The sequence below is a fragment of the Microcebus murinus genome, chromosome 16 (assembly GCF_040939455.1).
Source record: "Microcebus murinus isolate Inina chromosome 16, M.murinus_Inina_mat1.0, whole genome shotgun sequence".
NCBI classification, from domain to species: Eukaryota; Metazoa; Chordata; class Mammalia; order Primates; family Cheirogaleidae; genus Microcebus; species Microcebus murinus.
Window position 1 is genome coordinate 53,601,100 of NC_134119.1, and position 24,951 is coordinate 53,626,050.

General features: G+C 54.0%; 1 protein-coding gene across 1 annotated transcript in view; it reads left to right on the top strand.

Annotated features, from left to right (window-relative positions):
• C16H4orf50 (chromosome 16 C4orf50 homolog) overlaps positions 1 to 24,951 on the top strand; it is a 111,816-nt gene that overhangs the window by 61,213 nt on the left and 25,652 nt on the right. Inside the window, exon 18 of the mRNA XM_075993427.1 lies at positions 8 to 2,783. Coding sequence (XP_075849542.1) covers positions 8 to 253 — 246 coding nt within the window. The 3' untranslated portion in view covers positions 254 to 2,783. The remainder of the gene's footprint in view (positions 1 to 7; positions 2,784 to 24,951) is intronic.

Here is a 24,951-nt window from a genome sequence, read left to right on the forward strand (position 1 = left end):
CCTGCAGCTTCCCCTGCTATCGGGGCCCACGCTTGATCCTGGACTGTGCCTGGCAGCCGTCACTGTGGAACCAGGACCCCCTGCACAGCAGCTGCAGGAGACGGGTGGAATGCCCTGCCCTGGCCTCCGGGCCGACAGCCCCGCAGCGCCTGCTGAGCTCCTGAGCCCGGGGAGGATCCTGGCTTTTCACCAAGGGCTTAGACAAAGCATTCGCAGCAATTCCCAGGTCAATAAATCACCGCTGGAGTTATAAATTTAACAGGACCACTCATCCTCCGGGGCCATTTCACATACTCCATAAATATTTGAAGCAGAACCTTCGGAGAGTGCTTTAAGAAATTGGTAGCAATCAAAACCTTCATTTAGTGGCAAGCGGTTTTGCCTTCGGCTTAGGGATTTTTGTTCGACGTCAGAGCTTGGGAGAAACACCGGGCTTGCAAATTCTGAGCAGTTTGGCTTTTGCAAGTGTCAAGGTAGCAAAGGAAATATTTAATGTACCAAAACCTTTTAAACGAGTAGACTGGGCACAGTTTTAGCCCCCACAGCAAAATTTGGCCGTGTCTGGAGAATTTTTTGGCTGTCACAACTGAGATGCTGCTCCTGGCACCCCGTGGCAGAGGCCAGGGGTGTGCAGAATGTCCCCGTCACCCAGGCAGCCTCCTACGGTGGAGTTACTCAGCCCAGGTGTCAACAGTGCCCAGGCTGAGCGCCCGGGACTGATCTAGGAGCCTGGACATGGTCAGCGTGGAGAATTTTTGTTATTTTCCTTCCCCTGGGGCCCTCACCATATTTTAAAAGATTTTAATCTGCTAAATGAAATGCCTAATTTGAAGAATTATATATTTTACATTTAGAAACATTAAAACCAACCAGAACTTTCTAATCAGTCCATTCACTCCCAATCCACCATATGCCAGGCAGCGTGGTGTGTGGCAAAAAGAGATCAGCCAATGCTGGTCCCTGACCTGGCGACCTCGGGCTTTGGGAGAGACACACGTGTAAGTAAATTGTCCTGCAGTCAGTTGCTACGTGTGCTGCGAGCGATGGGATGTAGGGCGGGGTTGGCTCTGTATGGCGTAGGGCAGTCAGAAGCCGGCCACAGAAGAATGGGGAGCATGGTCCCATGGGGCCGGGCGCCGCGGAGCAGGACACAGCCTGCACAAAGGCCCTGGGCATGAAGCTGGGCTGTGGCCGGGCCACTGGGGGAGGAGCGGGCACAGCAGCCCCTGCCAAGCCGGCTGCAGGCTGCCACTGCCCTGTTCCCAGCCAGTGCCCCATTGTTCCCCGAGAACAGACTCAGGTGTGCCACCAGGAGCGGAAGAAGGACGCCTCCCTCCTGGGGGCAGCCCACCCAAACAGTGAGTCCAGGGGACTTGGACCATACCTGCCAGGCCTGCCCCGGCACACTGAGCAGAGACTCTTTGGGGAAGGGCTGTCGAGGGTTCGAGGGAAGGTCAGCACCGCCGACCCCGCTCTCCACCCACCCGGAGGTGGCCGTCCGTTCATGGAAGGACAGGGGGGGACAAGGACACGGAACCTGGGGCTCCCGGAAAGTAGACCCAGTCTGCAGATTTTATGTGAATCTATCTTAATTTTTGTTTGAAATGAAAATTGCAGAGAGTCCCCGTGTGCCCTCCACTTGGCTTCCCGTGACACTGCCTCCCGTGACTTACCACGGCAAGAAACTAGTGCGTTTTGTTTTGAGAACAATTGGGCAGCCACTGGAACATCAGAAAGGCAGTGTCACCGCCGAGCTGCCTCTGTGTAAGCCAGCCTGCGGCTTCTAGCGGGCAGCAGGCTCTGGCCCGCACTCGCACGGCTCACCAGCGGCCCTGCCCGCCGCCCTACACCGGCTAGCGCTAGCGGCGGCTGCCGCGCAGGTGTCTGGCCAGGTGCTGGGAAGCGAAGCTTGGCGATGCTGTCTTCTCCCTCTGCGGGGACCCTGCTACCGCAGCCGCGGGTCCCCAGTTGGAAGCCACTGCTGCGATCGCGTTTGCTGTGTCAGCCTCCACAGTGCCACGCCGTCTCCAGCTGGGAGGCGCTGCCCACTTCTGTGTCGCCCTTCCCCCTTTAGTTTGGGACAACGTCATGAGCTTCAGCATCAGGGACGTGATGATGGAGAGAAGACAGAGCCCTTGCACGGCTGCAGGACACCGCGCAGCGCAGGTTCTGTCTCCAGGACACTCCCGAGAGGCCCAGACGCTTGCGCCCCTGCTGCCACAGCACATCTGGGCCTGGGCAGAGACGAAATCCATTAAGGAAGCCAAGGCAATCTTTGCAGCTTAACCCATAATAAATTCCATAATAAAATTCCAAAATAAATCATCTTCCTGAGCTGGAAGCCACTCGCTACCCTGGGCCATGGAGTCCTGGCTGGGCTGGCGCTTTGCGTTGGCACAGGCTTTGTGCCTGGACTCCTGGGGGCACTTTTGCAATGGCGGATGGCAGACTCCTACACTCTCCTTGCCTGGAGTGTTAGACCCCAGCCCTTGGAAGGGCACAAGGTGGCCCTCTGCCACCCCCTCAGTGGACTGGATGTGGCATGGCTGGGCCAGCGCAGGACCTGCTTGGACCACCCAGTGCGGTCTGGCAGGAACTTGGCATGCGGGAGCCGGCCTCTGCCGCCTCCCACACAGGCAACAACACTGTGAGCGAGCCCGAGGCCTCTGGAGACTGGCCAGATGGGCCAGCCTGGCGCCGTGGCAGAAAACAATTTGTCAAATGGACTGTCTGCAAGCAACAATGGTGCCCTTCCCTGCAGCTGGAGCCCTAAACCTAGTGAGGTAAATGCACCCCTCCCCCATGCACAAAAGGGCCCCACCTGGGCTTTTAGGCAAATCAGATGAGAGGTTGGCTTGGCACCTGGCCAAGCAGTGGAAGTGTTAAGTGCAGTCCTTCTCCCCGCAGCCGATTCATTTTCCTGCTCCTTGGAGGCGTTTTGCTGGAGGCGCAGAGGTGTTCTGTCTGACACATGCTTCCCTGAGCACCTGCTGGGACAGGTGAAGGGCTGGGGGCTGGTCACCCGGGTCTCACTCTAGATCCTCGTCCTCCAGGCTCCACTGTGACCAAGTATCGCCAGCAGGGAGAGAACAGGCCCCAGGGGCCTCAGAGTGGGCAGCTGGCCAAAAGATAGTCAGGGAGGGCTTCCTGGAGGAAGTGAGACTGAGCTGAGCCAGGAGATGAGCAGGGATCAGCCAGGAAGGGGAGACCTAGGAGGGAGGCGCAGGCATGAGGGAAAGCCCCAGCCCGGGGTAGCATTGGGTTAGGGCTGGAGGTAGAGATGCCGCCTTTCTGTGACCTTGTGGTAGAAGGAACCAGAAGGGAGTTGTCGCCTTTTTTGCAATCCTACTGTGACTTTCTTGTTCCATTTAAAAAATGTTTTGATAGAGATGATACCTTTGTATTCTTCAAAATTCAAAGCCACAGAGTTCACACGAAGCCCTTCCTGCGCCTGCTCCCAGCCCTCCCCAGAGACAGGCACGCCGCGCCCAGCGAGGCGGCGGCGCCCTGCGCTGTGCTCTGCTTCTCCCTCAGCACATCTTGGTGATGGCTCTGTAGCAGGACATAAACTTCTCATCGTTCTACACGTTTTCCTGCAGTTTCATTGGGCCCCACTGTGGATTTAACCAATGTCCTCCGACGTATGGGAGTTGCTGGATCTCTCGCTGTTAAAACCAGCAGTGGCATGAAAATCCTTGCACGCATGTCGCTTCACACGCTTGGATGCAGTGAGGCGGGACCGTGCTGCGCCAGGCCGAGCACGTGAGAGTGCTGGGAGCGCGGCCCGCACCGCGCGGCTTGGCGTGCAGGGCGTGCCGTCCAGGTGTGCGTGAGTGACGCCAGGCGTCCACACAACGGCGAAGCCGTTTCTCAGACGTGGCCCCGCGTCAGGAGAAGTGTGACTGTTTATCTGAGGGCAAATCCCCGAAAAAGGAAACGCGGGCAGAGGCCATGCGCTTGGCGTTGCGCCGCCCTGGCCAGCCCCTGCCCGCCCCTCAGAGGCGCAGCCGCTCCTGCTCCCGGCCGCGAAGCGTGGGCGCCTGCGCGGCGCGGATGGGCGCAGCGTCCCAGGCGGCCGTGCTCAGGGCGCTCGGAGCCGGGCCGGGGTCGGTAGGCGGCATTCGCTCCCCGCCCCACCCGGGCCGCCCTGCTTCCGTCTGCAAGTGCTCTCGCGGGCAGGAGGGCCCGCTGGCGGCTGAGAGCTGGCCACTAGGGCGGCCGGAGAGCGCGGGCTGACGGGCGCTGGGCGGCGGGGCTGAGGGCGGAGAAGCAGGCCTGTGGGCTGAGCAGCCCCCATGCGCTGCGGCCTGGAGCCAGGGCCCTGGAGGCCGGGCTCCCGCGGGCAGGTGGACCCCGCCGCCGTGGTGTCGCCTTGTTGCCGCAGTGGTACAGCCAGTGTCACAGCTCTTGACCGGGGAGACGGGGTGGCACCCGAAGTCGGAGAACAGCCTTTATTCAGCCAGCAGGCTCGGCACCGCCAGCGCTACAGCTCTCTTCCCGTCTTCAGAGCTTCTGCCTGTCCTCCTGCTTTTATACCCTTGGTAGGGCTCAAAAAGCGTCCAATCAACAACAAGCTTTAACATCCAATCAAAAACAGTGGGATTCAAAGCGTGGCCGGAAACAGGCGCAGGCGGGCCGGGCGGCTCTGCCCCGGGCGGCTCTGCCCCGGGCGGCTCTGCCCCGGGCGGCTCTGCCCCGGGCGGCTCTGCCCCGGGCGGCTCTGCCCCGGGCGGCTCTGCCCCGGGCGGCTCTGCCCCGGGCGGCTCTGCCCCGGGCGGCTCTGCCCCGGGCGGCTCTGCCCCGGGCGGCTCTGCCCCGGGCGGCTCTGGACATGCGGAGCTCTGGACACGCTGGCCCGCGGACATGCGGAGCGCCGGCCCGACATTCCGTATCAGCCTCGCCACACGGAGACGTGCAGCGTCCCACGGCCAGTGCGCGGCCGTGGCATTCACAGCCAGGCGTGCGGCCTCGCCCTCGCCCTGCAGTGCCGGGAGGCAGGCAGCCTGGGAGTGAAGCACGCCGCTGCCTGGCTTGGTTCCGGCTGTCCCTCACCTTGCCGCTCTGTGCCTCAGTGTCCTGCTCTGAAATGGGGCTGCCGGCCCAGGGGCTGCGCGAGAGCGGGTGTCTGAGCACCGGGAGAGGCCGGCGGGCCCCAGCTCCAGCGCTGCCGCTGCTCCGTCCCGGCCGTGGCGGTGGGTAGCAGGGCTCGGCCGCTGACGCTTGCAGCCGAGGCACTCTCGAGGCTCACGGCAGGCCTGGCAGTGGCGTGATGCTGGCGCTCAGGGGCTCTGTACGCGGCAGCTCAGCGGGGATTTTCCAGGAGCCGTGACCGGCGGCCCAGCTCCTTGTGGACACCAAGAGTAACAGGGGCCCAGTCCGCGCGGCTGTCGCGCGTGGCCAGGACTCTCCCCGCCAGCATCTCCGGTCCTTTGCACTGGCCCACTTCTGGAAAAGCCTTTCCCTTGGAGTTGAGCGCGATTTTGTTCGGGCCCTTCAGGAGGTGAGTGGGGCTGGGCGTCCAAGCTTGTTTATGTGGAATAATGCACCTTCCTGCTGCTTGTGCTGTAAACCAGCGGGTCAAGGGGACTCGGGCGCCAAAATCCAATCAGCCAAAATTTTCTGTTCCTGCGCAGGGGCTGTCACCACTGCATGCAAGGAGGGAGAGCAGCCCCGCACTTTCTCAGTCTGGGGCTTCATACCCTGGGCTGACCCTGCACTGCAGAGCAAGCCGGTCACAGGAGCCCAGATTTGCAGTTAGCTACATACATCCTCTTGTAAGTTGCCGATCAGCTACACTCTCTTGCAGAACATTTTGTTTTTAACATAAAGTTTCCCTCAACCACCCCTCCCACCTCCCATCCCATACTAAGTATTGTCTAGCTGGTAATTTTCCTTTTCCACACTTGGGCCAGGACTTTCTACTTCATTTGACCCTTTTTAAATCTAACGTGTCTGACATCGGCAGGCCTGCGTGTTCCAGAGCCCCCTCCCCAGGCGCTGTCTGTGTATGCTGGGGGCCAGGCCACTGGGTGTGCCGCAGGGACTCAGCCCCTCTCTGCCCAGCCCCTCCCCCTCCGGGCTTCTCTCCCCCCCTCGGGGCACATCAACTCTTCCTTCTGCTGCTCAGTCTCAGCCAAGCTCTCCCCGGGGCCCTCCAGCCCTCCAGAGTCAAGCTCCAAGGATGGCAGCCCCTCTGCTAGCAGCCAAGAGTAATTTAACCTCAGGAAGCAGGTTGGGCTGGGGGGCGAGGGGGGCTGGGCTCTCTTGCCTCCAACTGCTGCTGTCCCCCTTCGGTCTCTTGTGTTTGCTACACTGGGCCGGACCCCAGACCAGTTCCATCTCGGCACCTGATAAGCACAGGGGAACGTAGCTGGTACACGGGGAAGCCCTGGAGTGGACAGAAGGCTGGAGTAGCCAACCCCTGTTGTTAGGGACAGCTCATTCACTGAACGCAGGACTGACTGCTGGTGCTCTCCTCCTCGCAGCCAAGCAGGCAGAGCAGGATCGTAGCAGCCCTGCTGGGCAGGGCTATTGTCAGGCAGCAGGAGCCAAACAGGCACCAACTCCACCCTTCCAGGGCCACTTGTCTGGTTGCTCAGGTTGTGTACTAAGCAAGGCATGGGGTCCAAGAGCAAAAGCGGATGAAATCCAGCCCTGCACTCTCCTTGCCAAGGGCGATGCCTGTCTGGAGAAAGCGGTGCCCTTCACGTGTTCCCACAGAGGCTGCCTCGGCTGTCCTGGCCAAGCTCCGCCAGCTGTGTCCACCTGGAGGGGCATCTTTTCGTGACTCTGTACAGAAGCTCAGTGTGGCCCCAGTGGTTCTGCCGGCTCAGAGCCAGAAGTGCCGATCAGCAGTGTGAGGTCACCAGTTCATGGAGGGGTCCCAGAGGCCACTCCAGTCCAGCCGTCCAGCTTGCAAAGTGCTGGGGCGGGGTGGGGGCGGGGTGGGGGCGGGGCTGTGTATCCGGCCCGTGCACCCTCCGGCCTTGCTCACGAGCCTGGAGCAGTGCTGCAGTGGGGTCATGGATGGCTAGGGTATTCACTGGCATGATTAGGATGCCTCCACCCACCAAGGCCACTGAGTCCTTCCTTTTATCCCCAAATAGTCGGAGTACCCGCCTCCTGGGTCCTCTTAAGGATTGACTGCTACTCCAACCCAGCCCAGCGCGGGGTGAGAGGTTAGTGCTGGATAAGGGATCAGTCACAGGGCTGCTGCTTAATAGCTGTGTGTTTCTGGGTGAGTCATTTAACCTCTCTGTGCAAATCCACTATAGCTGCAATATTACCACATAACAAACCAGCCCAACCCGGTGACTCCCAAGCATTTATTCTCACCCACTCGGGTCTGCAGGTCCACCCAGGTTCTGCTGGGCTCAGCTGGGCGGTTCTGCTCCAGGCCGAGGGCTGGGATTCAGGCCTGCTGTGTGCCGGAGTAGGTCCCATGCAGGGGTTGAACCTCAGTGGGGAGGGGACGCAGACTCCTCTGCTCCCAACGAGGTCGCCTGGCAAGAGGAGGGCGAGCTCACAGTGCAGGACAGTGGCCAGGGTGAGAGGTGGCCCCGAGAACAGGTGCCCATCACAGACAGGCTCACAGCCGCCTGTGCAGGACTCTGAGGTGTGACCTGGCGGGCTTCCGTCGGCTTCCGGCGGGAATTCATTGAGCAAAGAAAGCCGACAAGTGAGCTTAACCTCCGTTCTCTCCCCTCCGCTCTCTCCCCTCCGCTTCTCGCTCCGCCTTTCCCCGCGTGTATCTTCAGACCCAGCCCACAGCAGGTCTGCTCACAGCTGCGTCCTCAGCGCTGCTGCTGTCTGCTGGGCTCCGTAAACGCTGGTTGGATGAATGCATGAATTAGTTACTCCATTATATTTTAATGGTACTTCTAAGAACATATGTGATTGTATCTGGTTGTCTCTGGTGTAAGTTCTGCTAGATGAGAAGATATTATTGTCCTTTTTATTTTTGCTTTGGGAGCGGAGGGGATGGGAAGGAAGAGATTCCGAGCAGAGCAGAGGAGGCAACGGACTCTAACACAGGCCTCCCCTCGCCCTGCAGGGCACAGCACCACTGGGGCAAGGAGCAAGGGGCCAGGGCCTGCCGGGGGAGGGGAGGGGCCGAGAGAGAGTGAGGTGTTGCAGAAAGGGTGGAGAGAAGGGAGGCGTGGAGGGCACCAGGCAGGGGCTCTTTAGACACTTCAGCTTTAAATTTAATTTCTCCGTTGAAGGACTGGTATCTATTACACGCCATCCGTCTTAGTCCATTTCACATAGACATTTTACCTGTGCCATCGTTATTAGGACATACATTCCACCTTATAAAGTGACATCTTTTCTCAGCTTCCTATTTGTATTTCTCACATTGTGGAGGTTATTCTCCAGGTGTTGGTTTGTGGGGTGATCGGCAATGAGCAACGACTCAGCACGAGGCCGACTACAGTGCCCGCACTGGTCCGCCACTGACTAGCTATGGGGTCATCTAAGGTGACATAGCCTCTTGGAGCCTCAATCTCTCACTCCAAAGTTTCCCTTATTTCATAATCACCTGTCCTCCCCACTCCATTCCCACGATGCATGTGGCTTCACTGTGCTGTTATTAGGAAAGTCAACTTGTCTGACTGTTTCATACTAAGTTATGAATGATTGATAGTCTTCCAACCTTCTAGGGAGATTTATATTCTATAAAGCTGATGCTCATTAGCACAGAGAAAATTTCAGTTGGCAGATTTCCAGGGAGATAAAATGAGGTGAGGCCTTAGCATGTCCTTGCTTGCACATAAGGGCACAAGGCTCAAGGCAAGGCTTTGCAGAGAAGGGTAAGTGGCTGTGTTGGTCACACTGCAAGTCAGGGGACAGAGCTGGGCGTACATCCCAGGACTCCCAATCCCCCACAGGGCAGTGCTCTCATCCTGGGGTGAAACGATGGGCCTTGTCGTACAATCTTGGCCCCAAATGTGTGCATTGAGTACAATATGGAAAGAACATGTCATAATTCCTACCCAATAAGACACACTTAGCATGCTTCATGACAATTTGTCAGCCATAGCAATTTGAGTTGTAGTCAACACGAACCATAGGTAGCTCTTGTTGGCAGTAATGAGACTGTGTGTGAGCCGGGGTTGCAAGAAGGGGGAACCCCAGGAATGGGGGGCTTTGTAGAGAAGCTTCCAGAAGCCAGAGAGCAGCCCTCCTTCCTGCCCCAAGGAGGAAGGGACTAGGTGAGGGTAAGAAAGGCAATGGCTTGGTTTGGTAGGAGGTTTTCAGGGGTAGTCCCTGAGCTACAAACTTTGAGTACTAGGAGGGTGGTAAGAAAAAAATCAGGGTAGCTGATATAAAAGTGACCCAACACTTTTTCCATTTCAAACTTCTAAGTCTCCCTGTGACTCTGAGACCAGGATGGGACCTAACATGCAGGGGAAGGTGTTTCAGTTACAAAGGGACTTGGTTGCATATAATGAAGTCCAAATAACAATGGCTTGATGAGATAGAAGCTTATTTCTCCACTACAGGGGTTGAGCATTCACAGGTCTCACGGGGCAGGGGTCCACGGGCATGAGGCTCCTTCTGTGTTCTCCAGCATCTCAATTCAAGGTTTCTATTCTCAAAGTTACCTCATGATCCCAGATGACTGCTGGAGTACCAGCCATTAAGTCCAAGTTCCAAGAAGTAGAAAATAGGTTGTTGGTGGTGAGGTGGTGGGAAAAATGACTCTCCCATCCAAATACTAACCAGGCCTGACCCTGCTTATCTTCCAAGATTAGATGAGATCAGGCGCATTCAGGGCACTATGGCTATAGACAGAAATGACTCTCTTTAAGGAACATGTTAAGGCATTTTCTCAGAAGTTCCACATAACAATTTCCACTGATATTTTCCTAAGTCCAGAATCTAGTCATATGGTCATGCTTAGCTGCACAGGAAACTAGGAATGGAGTCTGTTAGTTGGACACATTGCAACCTCAAACAAAACTGGCATTTTACGGAAAGGGAAAAGGAATGTGGGGTTGGTAACTACAGTGTCTGCCTTAGATAGCTTCAACTCTTCACTTATAAAGTCAGGAAGGCATGAAGCATTTGGACCGCAGGGGTAGACACTTCAAGCATGGCCTTATCATCCATGTTGTTAACAACAAAACAGGGCAAGTTTATTGGCATCTTGTTGAAAATTTAAGGCAGAAAATCTAAGGGATAAAATGCTCTATTTATTCAACATTTATTCAATGTTTTCTATGTATCATACATTTTCTATAAAAAGAATGGCATGTATAGAAATCTGTATATGGAATTTTCATAGGTTTTCTTGCACTGTCTTTGCTCCTAACCTTTTTCACCCCGTAACAAAGCCTCAAAATCTTCTACCATGAGTTTTCTGACTTGGGTGGTATTAGGAGGCTGACCTTTTAGTGAAGAGGGCTTCTGCCTCTGTTCTCATCCAGGTGTAGTTCTCCAAGTCCTGCCTTCTGATTAATTCAGTTTCTTGTCCCTGGGTCTCTTCTTGCTGAGCTGCCTCCTCACCAGCCCCTCTGGCCTGGCTTCCCAGCGGGAGGCCCGGGTTCCCTGCAGGCTCTGTGGTGCCTGAGGGCGGAGCACCTGTTCACACCGCAGTTCCGGACACCCGGAGTTCTGGAGGGGCTCTCTGGCTCTAGCAACCACAGCCGGGAGTTGTGCCGGTCTGGGGAGGAAGTAGTGGGCCCAGCATCGGGTCTGCGGGCTCGGGCTGAGCGCCGATCTCACTCACGCTCACGTTGGCCCGGAGGCAGTTGTTACGCTGTCATGCTATGGGTGATTCATTCGTTCATTCATTCGTTCCTGTGGCCAGCACGTACCTGTCGTCTCCTGTGTGCAGGCGGCTTCTCGGCCTACAGGCTTCAGCTATGAAGGAGCCGGTGGGAAGGGAGGACGCGGGCTCAGACGGAGTGCAAACGTAAACGCTGGCTGGTGCTGCGAGCGGAGAGAGGCTGGGCGGGGAGAGCAGGCGGGAAAGGAGGTGTTGCTCCTTCACAGAGGGAGTCACCAGCCAAGGCTCCCTGCAGGAGGTGACATTTTGAGTGGAAACTATTTGAAGAGCAATGCAGGAGAGCGGTGACAAGGCTAGCCCAGGAGAACTCAGATAGTAAAAGACAGAAATAGAAGCAACGTGAATCTCGAAAACATTTGCTTTGAAAAATCTCAAAGACTGATGAAAGGCCAGATAACGCAAGGACCGCACGCAGCCAACATCAGCCCAGCCGAGCCCGGCCCGCTCCGGCTCCTGTGCTGTTCCGGCCTACAACTGGCCCGTACCGTTTCATTCATGGAATTTTAATTAGTCACTTGCCATCATCACACCTCTGATAAATGATGACTCTTCAATTTCATCAAATATCCAGTGCTCCAGTTTCTAGTTATTCTACCTTAGAAGTTTTACAGTAAAATATTTTTTTGCAGTTTGTTTGAATCAGAATCTAAATAAGGTCTCACACTTTTACCAGTTGGTGTGTCTCTCTGTGATAAAACATACATAAAATAAGGCTTGCTAATTTAGCCATTAAGTGCATGCGCACTGCTGTGCAGCCACCACCACTAAGTATCTCTCTCCTGAATGTTCTCGTCTTCCCAAAGCAGAAGTCTGTCCCTTGTGGACACGGCCCCGTGCCCCGGCCCGCAGCCCTGCCGTCTGCTCCTGACTCGCAGTGTGGCGGCCCCAGGTGCCGCATCCATGCACAAGCACGTGGTGTAGCGTTGGAGATCTCTGTGGCTGGCTTTTTCACGTAGCATGACGTCGCCAGGGCTCACCCATGTGGCAGTGCGTGTCACAGTTTCCTCCTGCTAGGGCGAGCACTGCGCCGTGGCCTGGGTGAACAGATGCACTTTGTCCACCGTTTGTTCATCCGTCGGCGAGCACTTGGGGTACATCTTTCAAGTCTTTTAACCTTTAGGTCCCCTCCTCTTTCTACTGTCTTGTGGCTTTTTGTTGACAAGACCAGGTCGCGGTCCTGCCACGGTGGGCGAGAGCTGGGTCTGGCTGTGGTGTCCCGCCCTGTCTCTGCTCAGATGGGCCTTGGAGCTTTGCTGTGGTCCAGGCTCAATGGTTTCGCCTCTCTTAAAGGTGGTGGCACGCTCTTCCCCCAGGATGTGCATCCGGCTGTCTACGTGTGGTGCTGGTGTCCGCCAGTGCCCACTACCTGGACTCGCGACCTCCTTAGCAGTCAAGGACAGGCTGATCCCACCCTGTGTCTTCACTTACTGCTGGATGTGCTTGCGGAGCCGCCCCCACCGCGCCTCTGCTCCCCGTTTCTCCGACCCGTGTCTGCCCCAAGCCCGAGCACAGTGCCTGGCATGCGCTCCCGCCTGCTGTGTGCCCCTTTCTGGGGTCACAGAGATGAGGCGTCCCTCCTGTCCCCACTCCTCGGGTGGCCGCAGGCCTGTGGGAGAGAGAGACAAGTGACCTGGGGAGTTTGTCGCAGTCGACAGTGGCCTCGGCTGTCCTGACAACAGCCCGTGGGTGCGCAGGGCGAGCCACGCACGGACACGAGAGGGCGCCTGGGCAGGCGTTGACACCGCACGCGCGTGGTCTCACGCGGCAACTCGGTGGCTGGCGTGGGTCCCCGGTGGCCGGCTGACAGCTCACACTTTTGGACTGGCCGTGTTCACTTTCGTAAAGCTGGAGGCAGACAGAGCAGCGCGGTTCCATCGGGCGCCCAGAGGGACGAGCCCGCGGGCATGCCCGGGGTCCTGTCCGTCCGGGACCAGAACTGCCAGGCTAGAGCCCGGAAGAGGCCACATTCGGGGCCTCCGTGGGAGTGGTGAGGACCTCACAGGAGCAGCAGGGAGGGCGGTCTTCGTAGCAGGCGCCGGGGCCGCGGCGTGGGCGCTGCCAGGCCCCTCACCGTCAGCCCTGAGGGGAGCGCCCCACCGGCAGGGACCCATGTTCCCATCTGTCGCTGAGCTCACGTCCTGCCCGTGGCAGCTTCGCCAGGCGGCGCCAGGTCGCTGGAGTGCTTATGGATTTCCTCGGGTACTTCTGAACGTGGCACCCCTTCACCCCAAAACGCCCACGCGTCACATTACTCAGGTCTCCTCCTTCTCCCTGCGGTGGGGGTCGGGGTCCTTCCCAGCAGGTCTGCTCCCTCCTGGGGCTGATGGCGGAACTCTCCAACCGCCATGGATGGGCTCAGTACTGAAAGGGAGGTCACTCCCAGAGGTCACATGGCTCCGTGTCCTCATCTTGAAAATGGGGACCTGGCGCCTTATGGGACACTCTGTACCACAGACATACCTGCTGCTACTTGAGGAAAGAGGCTACAGGTTTATTGAGCATCTATTCTGGCTCAGGCTAGAGCTTTCTAGGTACTACCAGAACACTAGGGGACTCTAATACCCTTTGATATGTGCCCAGTGCCTAACCAAGCCTGGCATACCAGAGAGTAAGAAACATATTTTAAATAACGTTTTTTCCTGCTTATAAAATTAATATATATTTATTTGAGTACAGTGGAAAATACAAACAATAAAGTAACATAAACACATGGAATTCCACCACTAACAGATGTTTGCTTGCAACATTTTGACATTTAAAAATTGAGATCCTGCTGTGCATCGTGATATTTGACATTCCCCTTCACCGTGCATGGCCAGCGCCCAGTCTGCCGGGCGGGCAGTGCGCTGGGTAGGACAGTGGGTTCTGGCACAGTCTCTCGAGCCACTTGCCAGCTGTGGGCAAGTCCATGTGATCCCTTTGTGCCTCTGTTTCCTCCGAAATAAAATGGGGATAAGAACAGTACCTCTCTTATACGCTTGTAAGAGTCAATGAATTAAATTCGTATGGTGCTGAGAACAGGGCCTGGCGTATAGCAAGTTTTCACCAAATAGTTGATGTTATTCTTTGAATAAAATTATTTAAGCCCTCCCAGCTACTTACTTCATACGGGGCATTTCCCAAAGCCTTTTCACACATTTTGTCACATTTATTTTCTAAATGATGTCAAGAAATGGGTATTGCCTCCCTTCACGGTTGTTGAAACTGAGACTTGGGGCAGACGAGCCACTTGCTGTGTCATATATGGATGAGCAAAGCCAGGACTCCAACTCCTTCGAGTCTAGTCTGACCCTGCCCCTGGGCTATACCCAGACCACCCTGCTCCTGGTCTTGGCTCTCAGCAAACAGATCAGCGCTGCAGATGCTGCTATTGATTTGTCTGGCGTTGATTGTTGCTGCCTTCTGAGGCCATATATGCAGAAAGCGAGGCCTTTTTGTCCACTTGTAACTCCCCATTCTGAGGATTTCAAACCCATTGCCACCTGCCCCTGAAGCTCCCCAAGGCGGCTGGGACTGAGCGCCCTTTCCCAAGTGCCTGGCAGTCCCCAAATGTGTACGTAGTCAAGTAGAAAGCCACTTTTAAAAATGAAACATTGCCAATCAGGGAGGTTTTGAGGGCTGAATCCAAGACCCAAGGGAGACAAATAGGAAATGGGGTCTTTAGTTTGGAGAAGACTTGGAGCCCACCTACCCAAGGAGTATATATGGTGGGGGGAGGGCAGCATAAACTCGGAAAAGCCGAGGTCAGGGGTCAGGCCGGCCTTAGCTCTAATCCCTGTGTGACCTTGAGTGAGTTTCTTTATTTCTCTCAGCCTCATCTGCAAAATGGGGCCAATGCTGCCTACCAAGAAGGTACTTAGAGTGTTTAGTATGTGCTGGGCATGAGCTTAGACCCCCGAGAGCAGAGGCTTTGTCTGCTATGCTCTAGGAATTGATATCCTTAATTACTAGAGGAGTATTGGGCACCCAGCAGGTGTGAGGACGTTATTGAATAACTGGACACTCAACAAATAAAGGGTAGTCCTTCCCTTCCTGCCATTCTATGCAGGTTCAGGAGGGGAGTTGTAGGGACAGGAGGTGAGGTTGTGGGGACCTGGGGGAGGGATGTCAGAATAAGAGAGAAGCAGTGTGAACAGAGTCAGAGCCAGCACACCAGTCTCCACTCTGCCACCTGCGAGCTCTGCAGCCTTAGGCAAATTGTCTCATCTCTTGGGGTCTCAATTTCTTCTTTAGCAAATAGGGTCACTAACAGTACTTAACTCACAGGGTTGTAAGAATGACAAGAGCTTTATGTTCATAAAACACTCAGCACAGAGTCTGGCACAAAGGAAGTACCCAATTAATGTAAGTCACCATCACCGTTATCAGAAATTTTTATTAATAGGAAAAAGGAAGTGGTACTAGTTAGACATTGTAGACTTAAAGCCAAAGCTTGCTGGCTTAAAGCCACTACTATTTTATTTGTTCATTTATATAGGTTAGCCATTTGTACTGGCTCTGCAGGGTGGTTTTCTGCTGGTCTCACCTGGGTTGACTAAGGCTGGTAGTCTAGGAGGGCCTCATGTCTGGCAGTTGGTGCTAGCCATAAGTTGCCTGGTCTTTTCAGCTAGAATGCTCATCTCTATTCCATGTGGTCTGTAAGCCTCCAGGGGGCTAGCTCAGGTTTCTACACGTGGCGGTCTAAAGACTTCATTCCAAAAGAGAGAGAGAGAGTAGAAGCTTCAAGGCCTCTTGAGTCCTAGGCTCAAAACTCCCACAATGTCACTTCAGGATCTTTCTATTGGTCCAAGCATGTGACAAGGCCAGCACAGGTGTGGGGAACCAGACTCCACCTCTGGCAGGTAGGAGCAGGGGGTTACATTGCGAGCGGATGTGCACACAGAGGCAGGAGGCGTTCTTGTGGACAGCATTGTGGACTGTCCTTTGCGGGACGGAACCAACATTTTTGAGGCCCTGATTACTTGCCAGGTGCCTTGACTTCCACACACATTACCACAACGTCAGCAACCTGCTGAGGTGAGGGTTTCACTGCCACTAGGAATGTGGTGTTGAGGCCAAGTCTGCAGAGCCATTGAAGTGTCTGAGATGGTAGGATTCGGGTCCAGACCAGGGCCTGGGAGAAGGGCACTCAGGTTCTTTCTGTCAGGGAGAATTTGGGGATTCTGGGAAAACCCACAGCAGTATACTGAATTATGGATAATAAGTAGGGTTTCTGTTGAGTGGTAGGATTGCAAAGACATGTTGCTTTTTGCTGGTGAGAAACCTGAACATGTCAGCAGAGGAAGAGAGAGTTGTATGATTTCTGAAGGGTCTTCAGTGATGGGGACAAAGAAAATGTTCTGGCCATGCACCATCTTGCAGCAGATCTCGGTGAAGTCACTGTTCATGTCCTGGTCACAACAGTTCTCCCTCGGCACATTTGCTGCTCCTGCCTCTGCACTTTTGAAGCCGTAGGTTTTTTTGGTTCTGTGTCAGATGGAGTTGTTAGCAGCAGAAAACCACTCTTGCTAGAACAGTAAGGAAGGCTGTTTTATATAAATTGTAAACAATATCCATGTAAATCCTCACAGAGTGGCTGAAGCAGTGAGGACTAAAAGGGATAAATTCTGGAGAGGGGAGAACTGCAGAGACTCGGCCACTGCTTTCTGCCAGGCTGTTCCACAACCTGGGGACAGGTACAGGCTGAGCGTGCAGCCCAGACCAGTGAGACGACCACCACTGGGCCGGGAGACAAATCAGAGGCTAGAGGGGCTTCAAACACCGGCTGGTTTTCTCCTGCAGACGTTTGCCACATTCTGAAGCTGTCCAGGGTGGGGTAGGAAACCAAAAGAGAAAGGCCCTGAGCGGCTGAGCCCCTTGCAGTCTGGATGCCGAGGAGACACCCCCATCACGCAGGCCCTGCCGGGGAAAAGCCTGGGAGCACACGGGCCCACCTCGCCACTGCGTCCGTGTGGCCAGGGCCCCCGCGCAGCCACGCAGAGCTTCAGGTGGGGATGACATCACGTGTCTTGGAGAGACTGTTTTGGCCCCGTGTGGAGAAAGGACTGGAGGGGATGGAGGGGGAGCAGGTCGCGTGGGTGTGGGCAGTGGTGCTGGCCAGGTGGGGATCGATTTGTTCCATTTCTCTCGTAAGTCAAAGCAGTGGAGAGACGTGAGCAGGCGGATTGAAGGCACAGTGCTTGACGGAGGGCCATCTGTCACAGCCTCAAACTTGGGAAGATTAGGGGGAAGCAAAGGCAGAAAAGAGGCATTATTTGTCTTGAATGATAAAAAAGAAAAGAGAACTAACATTATGTTATGAAAGGAGTGTGATAGGTTTTTGCAATGAGAGAGAAGAATTTGTCTTGATCAGTGTGATATTAATTAGAATTGAAGCTTGGGAAGGATTCAAATTAAGTTGGGGAAAAAAAAGCCTAGTTATCTGAGACTTGGAAGTGAATCGGCCCAAAGTCTCATTGGAGGAAACTGAGGCCCAGGGAGAAACAATGGCTTATCCAGGGGACCTAGTAAACTGACTGATAAGAAAACTACCCTATAAATATTTGAGTGCAGGTGTCTTTTTTATAGAGTGTCTTTTGTTCTTTTGGGTAGATGCCCAGTAATGGGATTGCTGGATCAAATGGTAGATCTACTTGTATCACTTTAAGGTATCTCCATATTGCTTTCCACAGAGGTTGAACTAGTTTGCAGTCCCACCAGCAGTGTAGGAGTGTTCCTATTTCTCCGCATTGATGCCAACATTTATCATTTGGGGACTTTTTGATAAAGGCCATTCTCACTGGAGATAAGTGATATCTCATTGCAGTTTTGATTTGCATTTCCCTGATGATTAGAGATGTTGAACATTTTTTCATATGTTTGTTGGCCATTGTCCTGTCTTCTTTTGGAAAGTTTCTGTTTATGTCCTTTGCCCACTTTTTGATAGGGTTGTTTGATTTTTTTCTTGCTGATTTTCCTGAGTTCTAAATAGATTCTAGTTATCAGCCTCTTATTGGATGTGTACCTTGCGAAAATTTTCTCCCATTCTGTAGTAGCACAATTCACAATTGCACAGTTGTGGAAATAACCCAGGTACCTATCAATACATGAGTGGACTAATAAAATGTGTTATATGTATACCATGGAGTACTATTCAGCTATAAGAAACAATGGTGCTATAGCACCTCCTATATTTTCCTGGATAGAGCTGGAACCCATTCTACTAAGTGAAGTATCCCAAGAATGGAAAAATAAGCACCACGTGTACTCACCAGTAAATTGGTGAGTACTAATCAACACCTAAGTGGACATATAGGAATAACACTTACCGGGTGTCAGGTAGGTGGGAGGGGGAGGAGCGGGTTGCTGAAGAGAGAACTCCTTGGAGGCAAAGACTGTATGATTCTAACTCCAGTATGATCTTTTTGATCCATGAGCTATTTAGAAGTGTACTTTCAAATTCTTTATGTGTGGGTTTTCCTTATTTTATTCTTTTTTTGTTGTTCTTCTTTTAGTTTCAAAATATTAAGGGAGTACAAAAGTTTTTGTTACTTGGACACCTTTCATAATTCTTAGGTCGGGGCTTTTAGCATGCCCATCCCCAGGATAGTGTCCACTGCACCTGGCAGTTCAGTTCTTACCCCCCCGCCCCCGCTCCCTTCATGGCTTCCAGTGTCCTTCATACCTCTCGATACCCATGTGTGCCACCGTGCAGTCCCAACTGTTAGCGAGTATGTGCGGTGTTTGCTACAGTCGTAAACGCGTTGTCACCTAAACGCTATGGCAATTTATGAAGCTAGTAATATTCTCTTGTGGAGAAGGAACCAGATTCAAAAGAGCCTTTTATTTGACGCAGATCTGGGATTGAAATCCGGCTCGCTCAGCCTTTCCCTTCCCCACCGCAGTCCGAGCCTCCCTTCTCCAGGTGGGAGCCCAGGCGTCCGTGCCTGCGCACCCTGGACAGCGCGGCGAGCTGTGCCCCGCCCACCTCCCTCTGATGGCTGGGTGTTCAAAGGAGCCCAGTCTAGCTGCTGCTGTGTGTGCTCTGCAAACGGACCAGGGAAGGGTGTGCCGGGTGTGGACTCCACGCTCTCCTGCTCGCCGCCGCTCTGCCAAGAGCTGCGGACATGCTTGGCTGCCTGTGAATACAGGGGGCCACTGGGTCAGCAGCTGGCAGGTTACTGAGTCACACCTGCCATCTTTACCTGGGAGGAGGGGTAGAAGTCCAAATGCAGAAATTAGCACCCTGTGAAGACAGGGTGCTGGAAAGAGCTTAGCATTTGGGGGTCTGGTGGTGACTCTGTAAATATTCATTGAGTGAGTGTGTCGCTGCCCAGCTTCTTGTCTCCGGCTATGCGGGCTTGCGCAGTTCCACTTCCCTGTGCAGCCTCAGTCTCCCCGTCTCAAGGCCTCTGCCAATGTTCTTGAACAAATGTACGGACAGAGGAAATGACTGAAGGAGACAGTGACACCGCAGGGTGGTGATTTCCATGTGAAAGCCCGAAGGATGAGCCCTGCATCCATGGAGGGGATGAGCGTGTGTGTGTGCTCGCACGTGCATGTGTGTGCGCGCACGTGCATGTGTGTGCTCACGTGTGCGTGTGTGTATGTGTGTGTGTGTGTGTGTGTGTGTGTAGGGGTGAGGTACAAACCTGGGGCATCTGAGAAGGCTTCCGGAGGAGGCAGAGCTGGACGAGAGGGTGGAGCGAGCTGCCGGGGCGGCCGTGTTAGAAGGTCGGGAGGACGGCAGCAAAGCCAGAGCCCGTGTTTGGAGCATGGAGACGTGGTGGACTCAGAGTCCAAACGGCAGGTTTCTGGTTCAGCTCAGCCACCCAGAGCTGAAATAGCTTTGTTCTTAAGCCTCCTTTTTCTCCTCTGTCAAATGAGAATAATGATAAATCATTCCGTCTGGCCACATGAGAGACTGACAGTGAAAAGTTTTGCCAGCCGTAAAGCTCTGCACAAATGTGAGGATGTGTTCTATGCAGGAACCCAAACACCACAGCTAGTGTCCTTAGGTTCCCCAAGAGACATGTGCTTGGCGCCCCTGCACTTGTGCGTTGGTGTTGGGGGCCAGCTCTTGGCTCCTTCCCCTTTGCCCTGGATACAAACTGCTGAGGTCATGGGAGCGTGCCGGCCACAAAGCTGAACTCCGAGTCTGTCCGCGGGGACTCATTCCAGGGGCGTTCCCAGCTCATCCCCATGTGTGGGGAGTGTCTTTTCAGCCGGGCCTGACAGAGATGGATTCCAGGGACCTGCTGGGGCATAGCTCTGTCATCCTAGTCCCACTGGGACACATCCAGGCACTTTCAGCCCACGTGAGCTTTGCCAGTCAGACCTGAACTGTTTGCTCACTTGTGCATGAGGCACTGAGCATTCCAGGCCAGGGGTGTCCCTCCTTCTTTTCTTCTCCCGTCCCCACCCCTCTCCTTCCATTTACATCTTTCAACATTTTGGGGGTGCACTGCCAGGCCCAGGGCAGGCATCATGCATAGCGGAGAGATAAGTTTAACCATGTTCCTACCTCCCCCCCCCCCCCCCGCCACCCTGGGCCAAGACAGGCGCTGGGCTCAGTCTCGGGCTGCAGTCTGTCACGGAGTGGGGCCAGGCTCTGGAGAGAGCCCAGGGAGGCGATTAGACGCACACGGGCAGGCCCACGTGGCACTTGCCCTGGGCGCCGGGTCCGCGGTGCTGCCGCACAGTCCACAGTGTGACTCTGCCCAGACCCGTGTCAGTTACAGTCGTTAAATCGTCTCGTGTTTCGAGGCTCACAAACCTTAACATTTTCATTCTTCCAACAAATCTATGAGGTGGGCCAACTGAAGGAAAATGAGCTCAGGAAAGTCCGGAGAGGGATGGAGGCCAGAGCCAGTGTGGGGCGAGAAGGCTGAGCACAGGAACGGGAGCGGGGCGTTAAGGGCTAATCCTTGTGGAGCTTTCGAGATGGCCCTGACACATAAAAGCTCCAGTGATGTCAGCTCTTCCTGCCGATGGCTACTTTCCAAAGAGATGGAAGGTGCACAGAGACTGTGCGGCCTAACCTCCTCGTTGGATCGGAGGAGGGTCTGCGGCCCAGAGTGCAGTGAGGCCCCGACTGAGGACGCATGGGGTCAGTGGGACAGCAGCCACGGGACGTCGGGACGTGAGCCCAGATTCCCGAGTCTCAGTTCTCCAAACCACCCCCACCACCGCACGGCACAGCCTCTGTTGAGGGGTCAACACTTTCTCCGTCAGCACCTGGCTGTCATCATGCCTGGAAGTCTCGTCTGAGTCCCGTTGACACAGAAGCAAAATTGAAAGGCCATCAGCATTCATGAGCATATAAACCTGCCGAGTGGTCCAGGACTTCGCGTCTCTGCAGAGCCCAGTAGGATCTGCTTACTGCAGTGCGGCCGATATTTAAAGCTGGTTATTTTCACGACAGACCTTAAAGATCTAGCATTTCAACTAAATTACACTATATTAGTTTACTGCAGAATTAGGGGATTGGATCAAGCGCTGGAACTTTTACCTCTCTCCCGTTTATGTGGCAGTGTATACAGGCGGAGAATTTCACACGTGCCTTTTGGGCCACGCTGGCCAGAGGCCTGGGCAGCTTGGAGCCGGTGCCGCCGTGTGCTCTCGAGGTGTGGCTCGTGCACAGAGCTCCGTTTCCCCGGGTTTCCACTTTTATTTTTCTGCTTATAACAAGTACATTGTAAATTTCCTTTTCCCCTTCCATCTGTCCTTCGCTTCCAACACAAGTCCCCATGATTAGGACACAATTCACTTCAGAGTCAGTTCTCTTGGGCTTCTCAAAAGTGTATATTTCATATTGAGCATAAACGTCAAGAGACTTTAATGTTACTCCTAAAGGCGAATGTGCTCGCTTTTGTAAAACAAAATGTAAATTCTGGCTACCTTGGTTTTTGGGTTTGGGATAAAGGAATATTTACATAACTTCCAGCTTTTAAAATGATGCAGGTGTTGGCTTGAGAACAATGTCTGCTCATAGATGAGTCAGAAACCTGGAAGATGCTCACGCGTTTGGACATTAGCTAGGCGACAACCTCTCTGGGGGTCCTGCTTTGGTCATTGAGACACAGATATGACTAATTGCACAATTTATCACAGTATGATTTATAATAACAAGTTCTCAGAAACAATCTAAATGCCCAACTGCAGGGAAATGGTTAAGTAAATGATGATATATCCATTTAGTAAAATACTGGCCATTTAATATCCATTCAGTACATACTTATTGAGTGCCTACTGTGTACCAAGGGCAGGGTTACATTGCTAAATGGGGAGTGTGCAGACGTCAGCAAGGGCTGCCGTGAAGGCAATGCTTCTGAGCAATCTTATCGTGCTAAGCGAGTCAAAGACCCCATGAGACCTTATGATCTCAATTCTGTTGAAAGCACACACACAACTCACTGGGAAGGTTGACTCATTTTTTGTGTTATCCATTTCCCCAAATATCCTTAAGGTGCAAATAAAACATCTATAGCGGGGAAAAACATCTGACATATTTATTTGGAAGTGCCCGTTAGGATTGGGTCTGCATGTTGGAAGTCACTGCCCCTTTGCAGGTGACATGAGAAGGTGTCCTCCACAGTAAGGACGGCTCCTGGCCCAGGGAGACGCCTGGTCCCTGGGGAGTGTGCAGGGTGTTGGTGTCTGCTGCTCACCCTGGTGCCCCTTCTTCCTCCAGACTCTCGTGGGGGACCACGACTTCTCCATTCCCACCATGTCCCTGCGAGGGCCGAGGGCTGGCTCCCACAGGCACTCGGTGAGCAAACAGAGGCCTTCGCCATCTGCTCTACGCACTGCCCTGGTGACAGGGAATCAGCTGCTGCTGCCCAAGATAGCTGTTGGGGCGTGTGTGTGTGAGTGTGTGTGTGTGTGTGAGAGTGTGAGTGTGTATGTGAGTGTATGTATGTGTGTGAGAGTGTGTGTGTGCCAGTGTATGTGAGAGTGTGTGTGAGTGAGTGTGAGTGTATGTGTGTGTGAGTGTGTGGATGTGAGTTTGTGTGAGAGTGTATGTGTGTGAGAGTGTTTGTGTGTGTATGTGTGTGAGTGTATGTGTGAGTGTGTGTGTGAGTGTGTGTGTGAGAGTGTATGAGTGTGTGCGAGAGTGTGTGTATGTGAGTGTGTGTGAGTGTATGTGTGTGTAAGAATGTATGTATGTGAATGTGTGTATATGTGAGTGTATGTGAGTGTATATGTGTGTATGTGTGTGTGTCAATGTGTGTGTGAAGGTGTGTATGTGTGTGTGAGTGTATGTGTATGTGAATGTGTGCGTATGTGAGTGTGTGTATGTGTGTGTGTGTGTGAGAGTGTATGTGTATGTGAATGTGTGCGTATGTGAGTGTATATGTGTGTGTGTGTCAATGTGTGTGTGAAGGTGTGTATGTGTGTGTGAGTGTATGTGTATGTGAATGTGTGCGTATGTGAGTGTGTGTATGTGAGTGTATATGTGTGTATGTGTGTCAATGTGTGTATGTGTGAGTGTGTGTGTGAGTGTATGTGTATGTGAATGTGTGCGTATGTGAGTGTGTGTATGTGAGTGTATATGTGTGTATGTGTGTCAATGTGTATATGTGTGAGTGTATGTGTGTGTGTGAGAGTGTATGTGTGTATGTGTGAGTGTGTGTATGTGAGTGTGTGTGTGAGTGTATGTGAATGTGTGGTATGTGAGTGTGTGTGAGAGAGTGTGTATGAGTGTGTGTGTGTGAGAGTGTGTGTATGTGAGTGTGTGTGTGTGAGTGTGTGTATGTGAGTGTGTGTGTGAGTGTGTTGTGTGTGAGAGTGTGTGTATGTGAATGTGTGGTATGTGAGTGTGTGTGTGAGTGTGTGTATGTGAGTGTGTGTGTGAGTGTGTGTGTATGTGAGTGTGTGTGTGTGAGTGTGTGTATGTGAGTGTGTGTGTGTGAGTGTGTTGTGTGTGAGAGTGTGTGTATGTGAATGTGTGGTATGTGAGTGTGTGTGTGAGTGTGTGTATGTGAGTGTGTGTGTGTGAGTGTGTGTATGTGAGTGTGTGTGTGTGAGTGTGTGTATGTGAGTGTGTGTGTGAGTGTGTGTGTGAGTGTGTGTGTATGTGAGTGTGTGTGTGTGAGTGTGTGTATGTGAGTGTGTATGTGAGTGTGTGTGTGAGAGAGAGAGAGGGAGAAGGAGGGAGAGCCAGCCCACCACAGGGCTTTGTTTGCTGCCTTCGCCTGTGACCTAGGAGATTCAGTACCTTGCAGTTCGTGTTCCAGGCCCCTGCCTATGGTAGACAATCCTGAGTACAAAATGAATATTGTTTCGGGGTAACTCTGTAAAAGACTTTTATTTTTACTTAATGAGCTCTGAGTTAAATTATCAGGTGTATCATGAACACGTACCATTTATGGAAGACTATAAGCACTATGTTCCTTGACATTGCGAGCTGCACACGTGAATTTCAGCTCCGTACTTGTGGGCCCCTCGCAGGAGTGCGCTGGCCCAGAGATGAGCGGGCGGCTCTGCGGGACCGAGCTCGCAGCCCGCTCAGGGCCACTCCTGAAACCAGGCAGCGGCGACGCGGTGTGGTACGTCGGGCGCCCTGGCGGGCATGGGAGGGCCTGCGGGCGGTGCGGAAGGCTTCCTGGGGAAGCCGGGTCTGGGCTGAGGTGTGGAGACTGGGTAGGAGCAAGGCCAGGGAGAGGCAGCTGCAGGTGCAGGGACAAAGGGGCGGGTGGGGCGGGGAGGCTGGGAGGAGTTGAGTGTGCTGGGGCAGGGCGTGGCTAGTGAAGGGTGGAGAAGGGGCAAGGTCGCAGGCCCCAGCCCTTGAGGCACAGTGGGTCGCGTTGGCAGTGGCCTTGGACAGTGTGGCCATCAGATCTGTTGCTATAGACCGGTGTTTGAGCTCTGATCACACTGCCATCCCCCAAAGACCAGTCCTGTGGCTCCCGGGCACAGCCGCTGCAGTGCAGGCTGCACCAGCCACTCGTCGCCTGCCACACGCCTCTGCCACTTTGTCATTGTGCATGGTGGTCGGCGCTGTCCGACAAGCTGTCCTGCTCGCCACTGCCCCCCCCACGGTGGGGCTCCGAGAGCAGGCACTGCCCCCCCACAGGGGCTCCGAGAGCAGGCACTGCCCCCCCACAGGGGCTCCGAGAGCAGGCACTGCCCCCCCACAGGGGCTCCGAGAGCAGGCACTGCCCTGCAGCTCAGCAGAG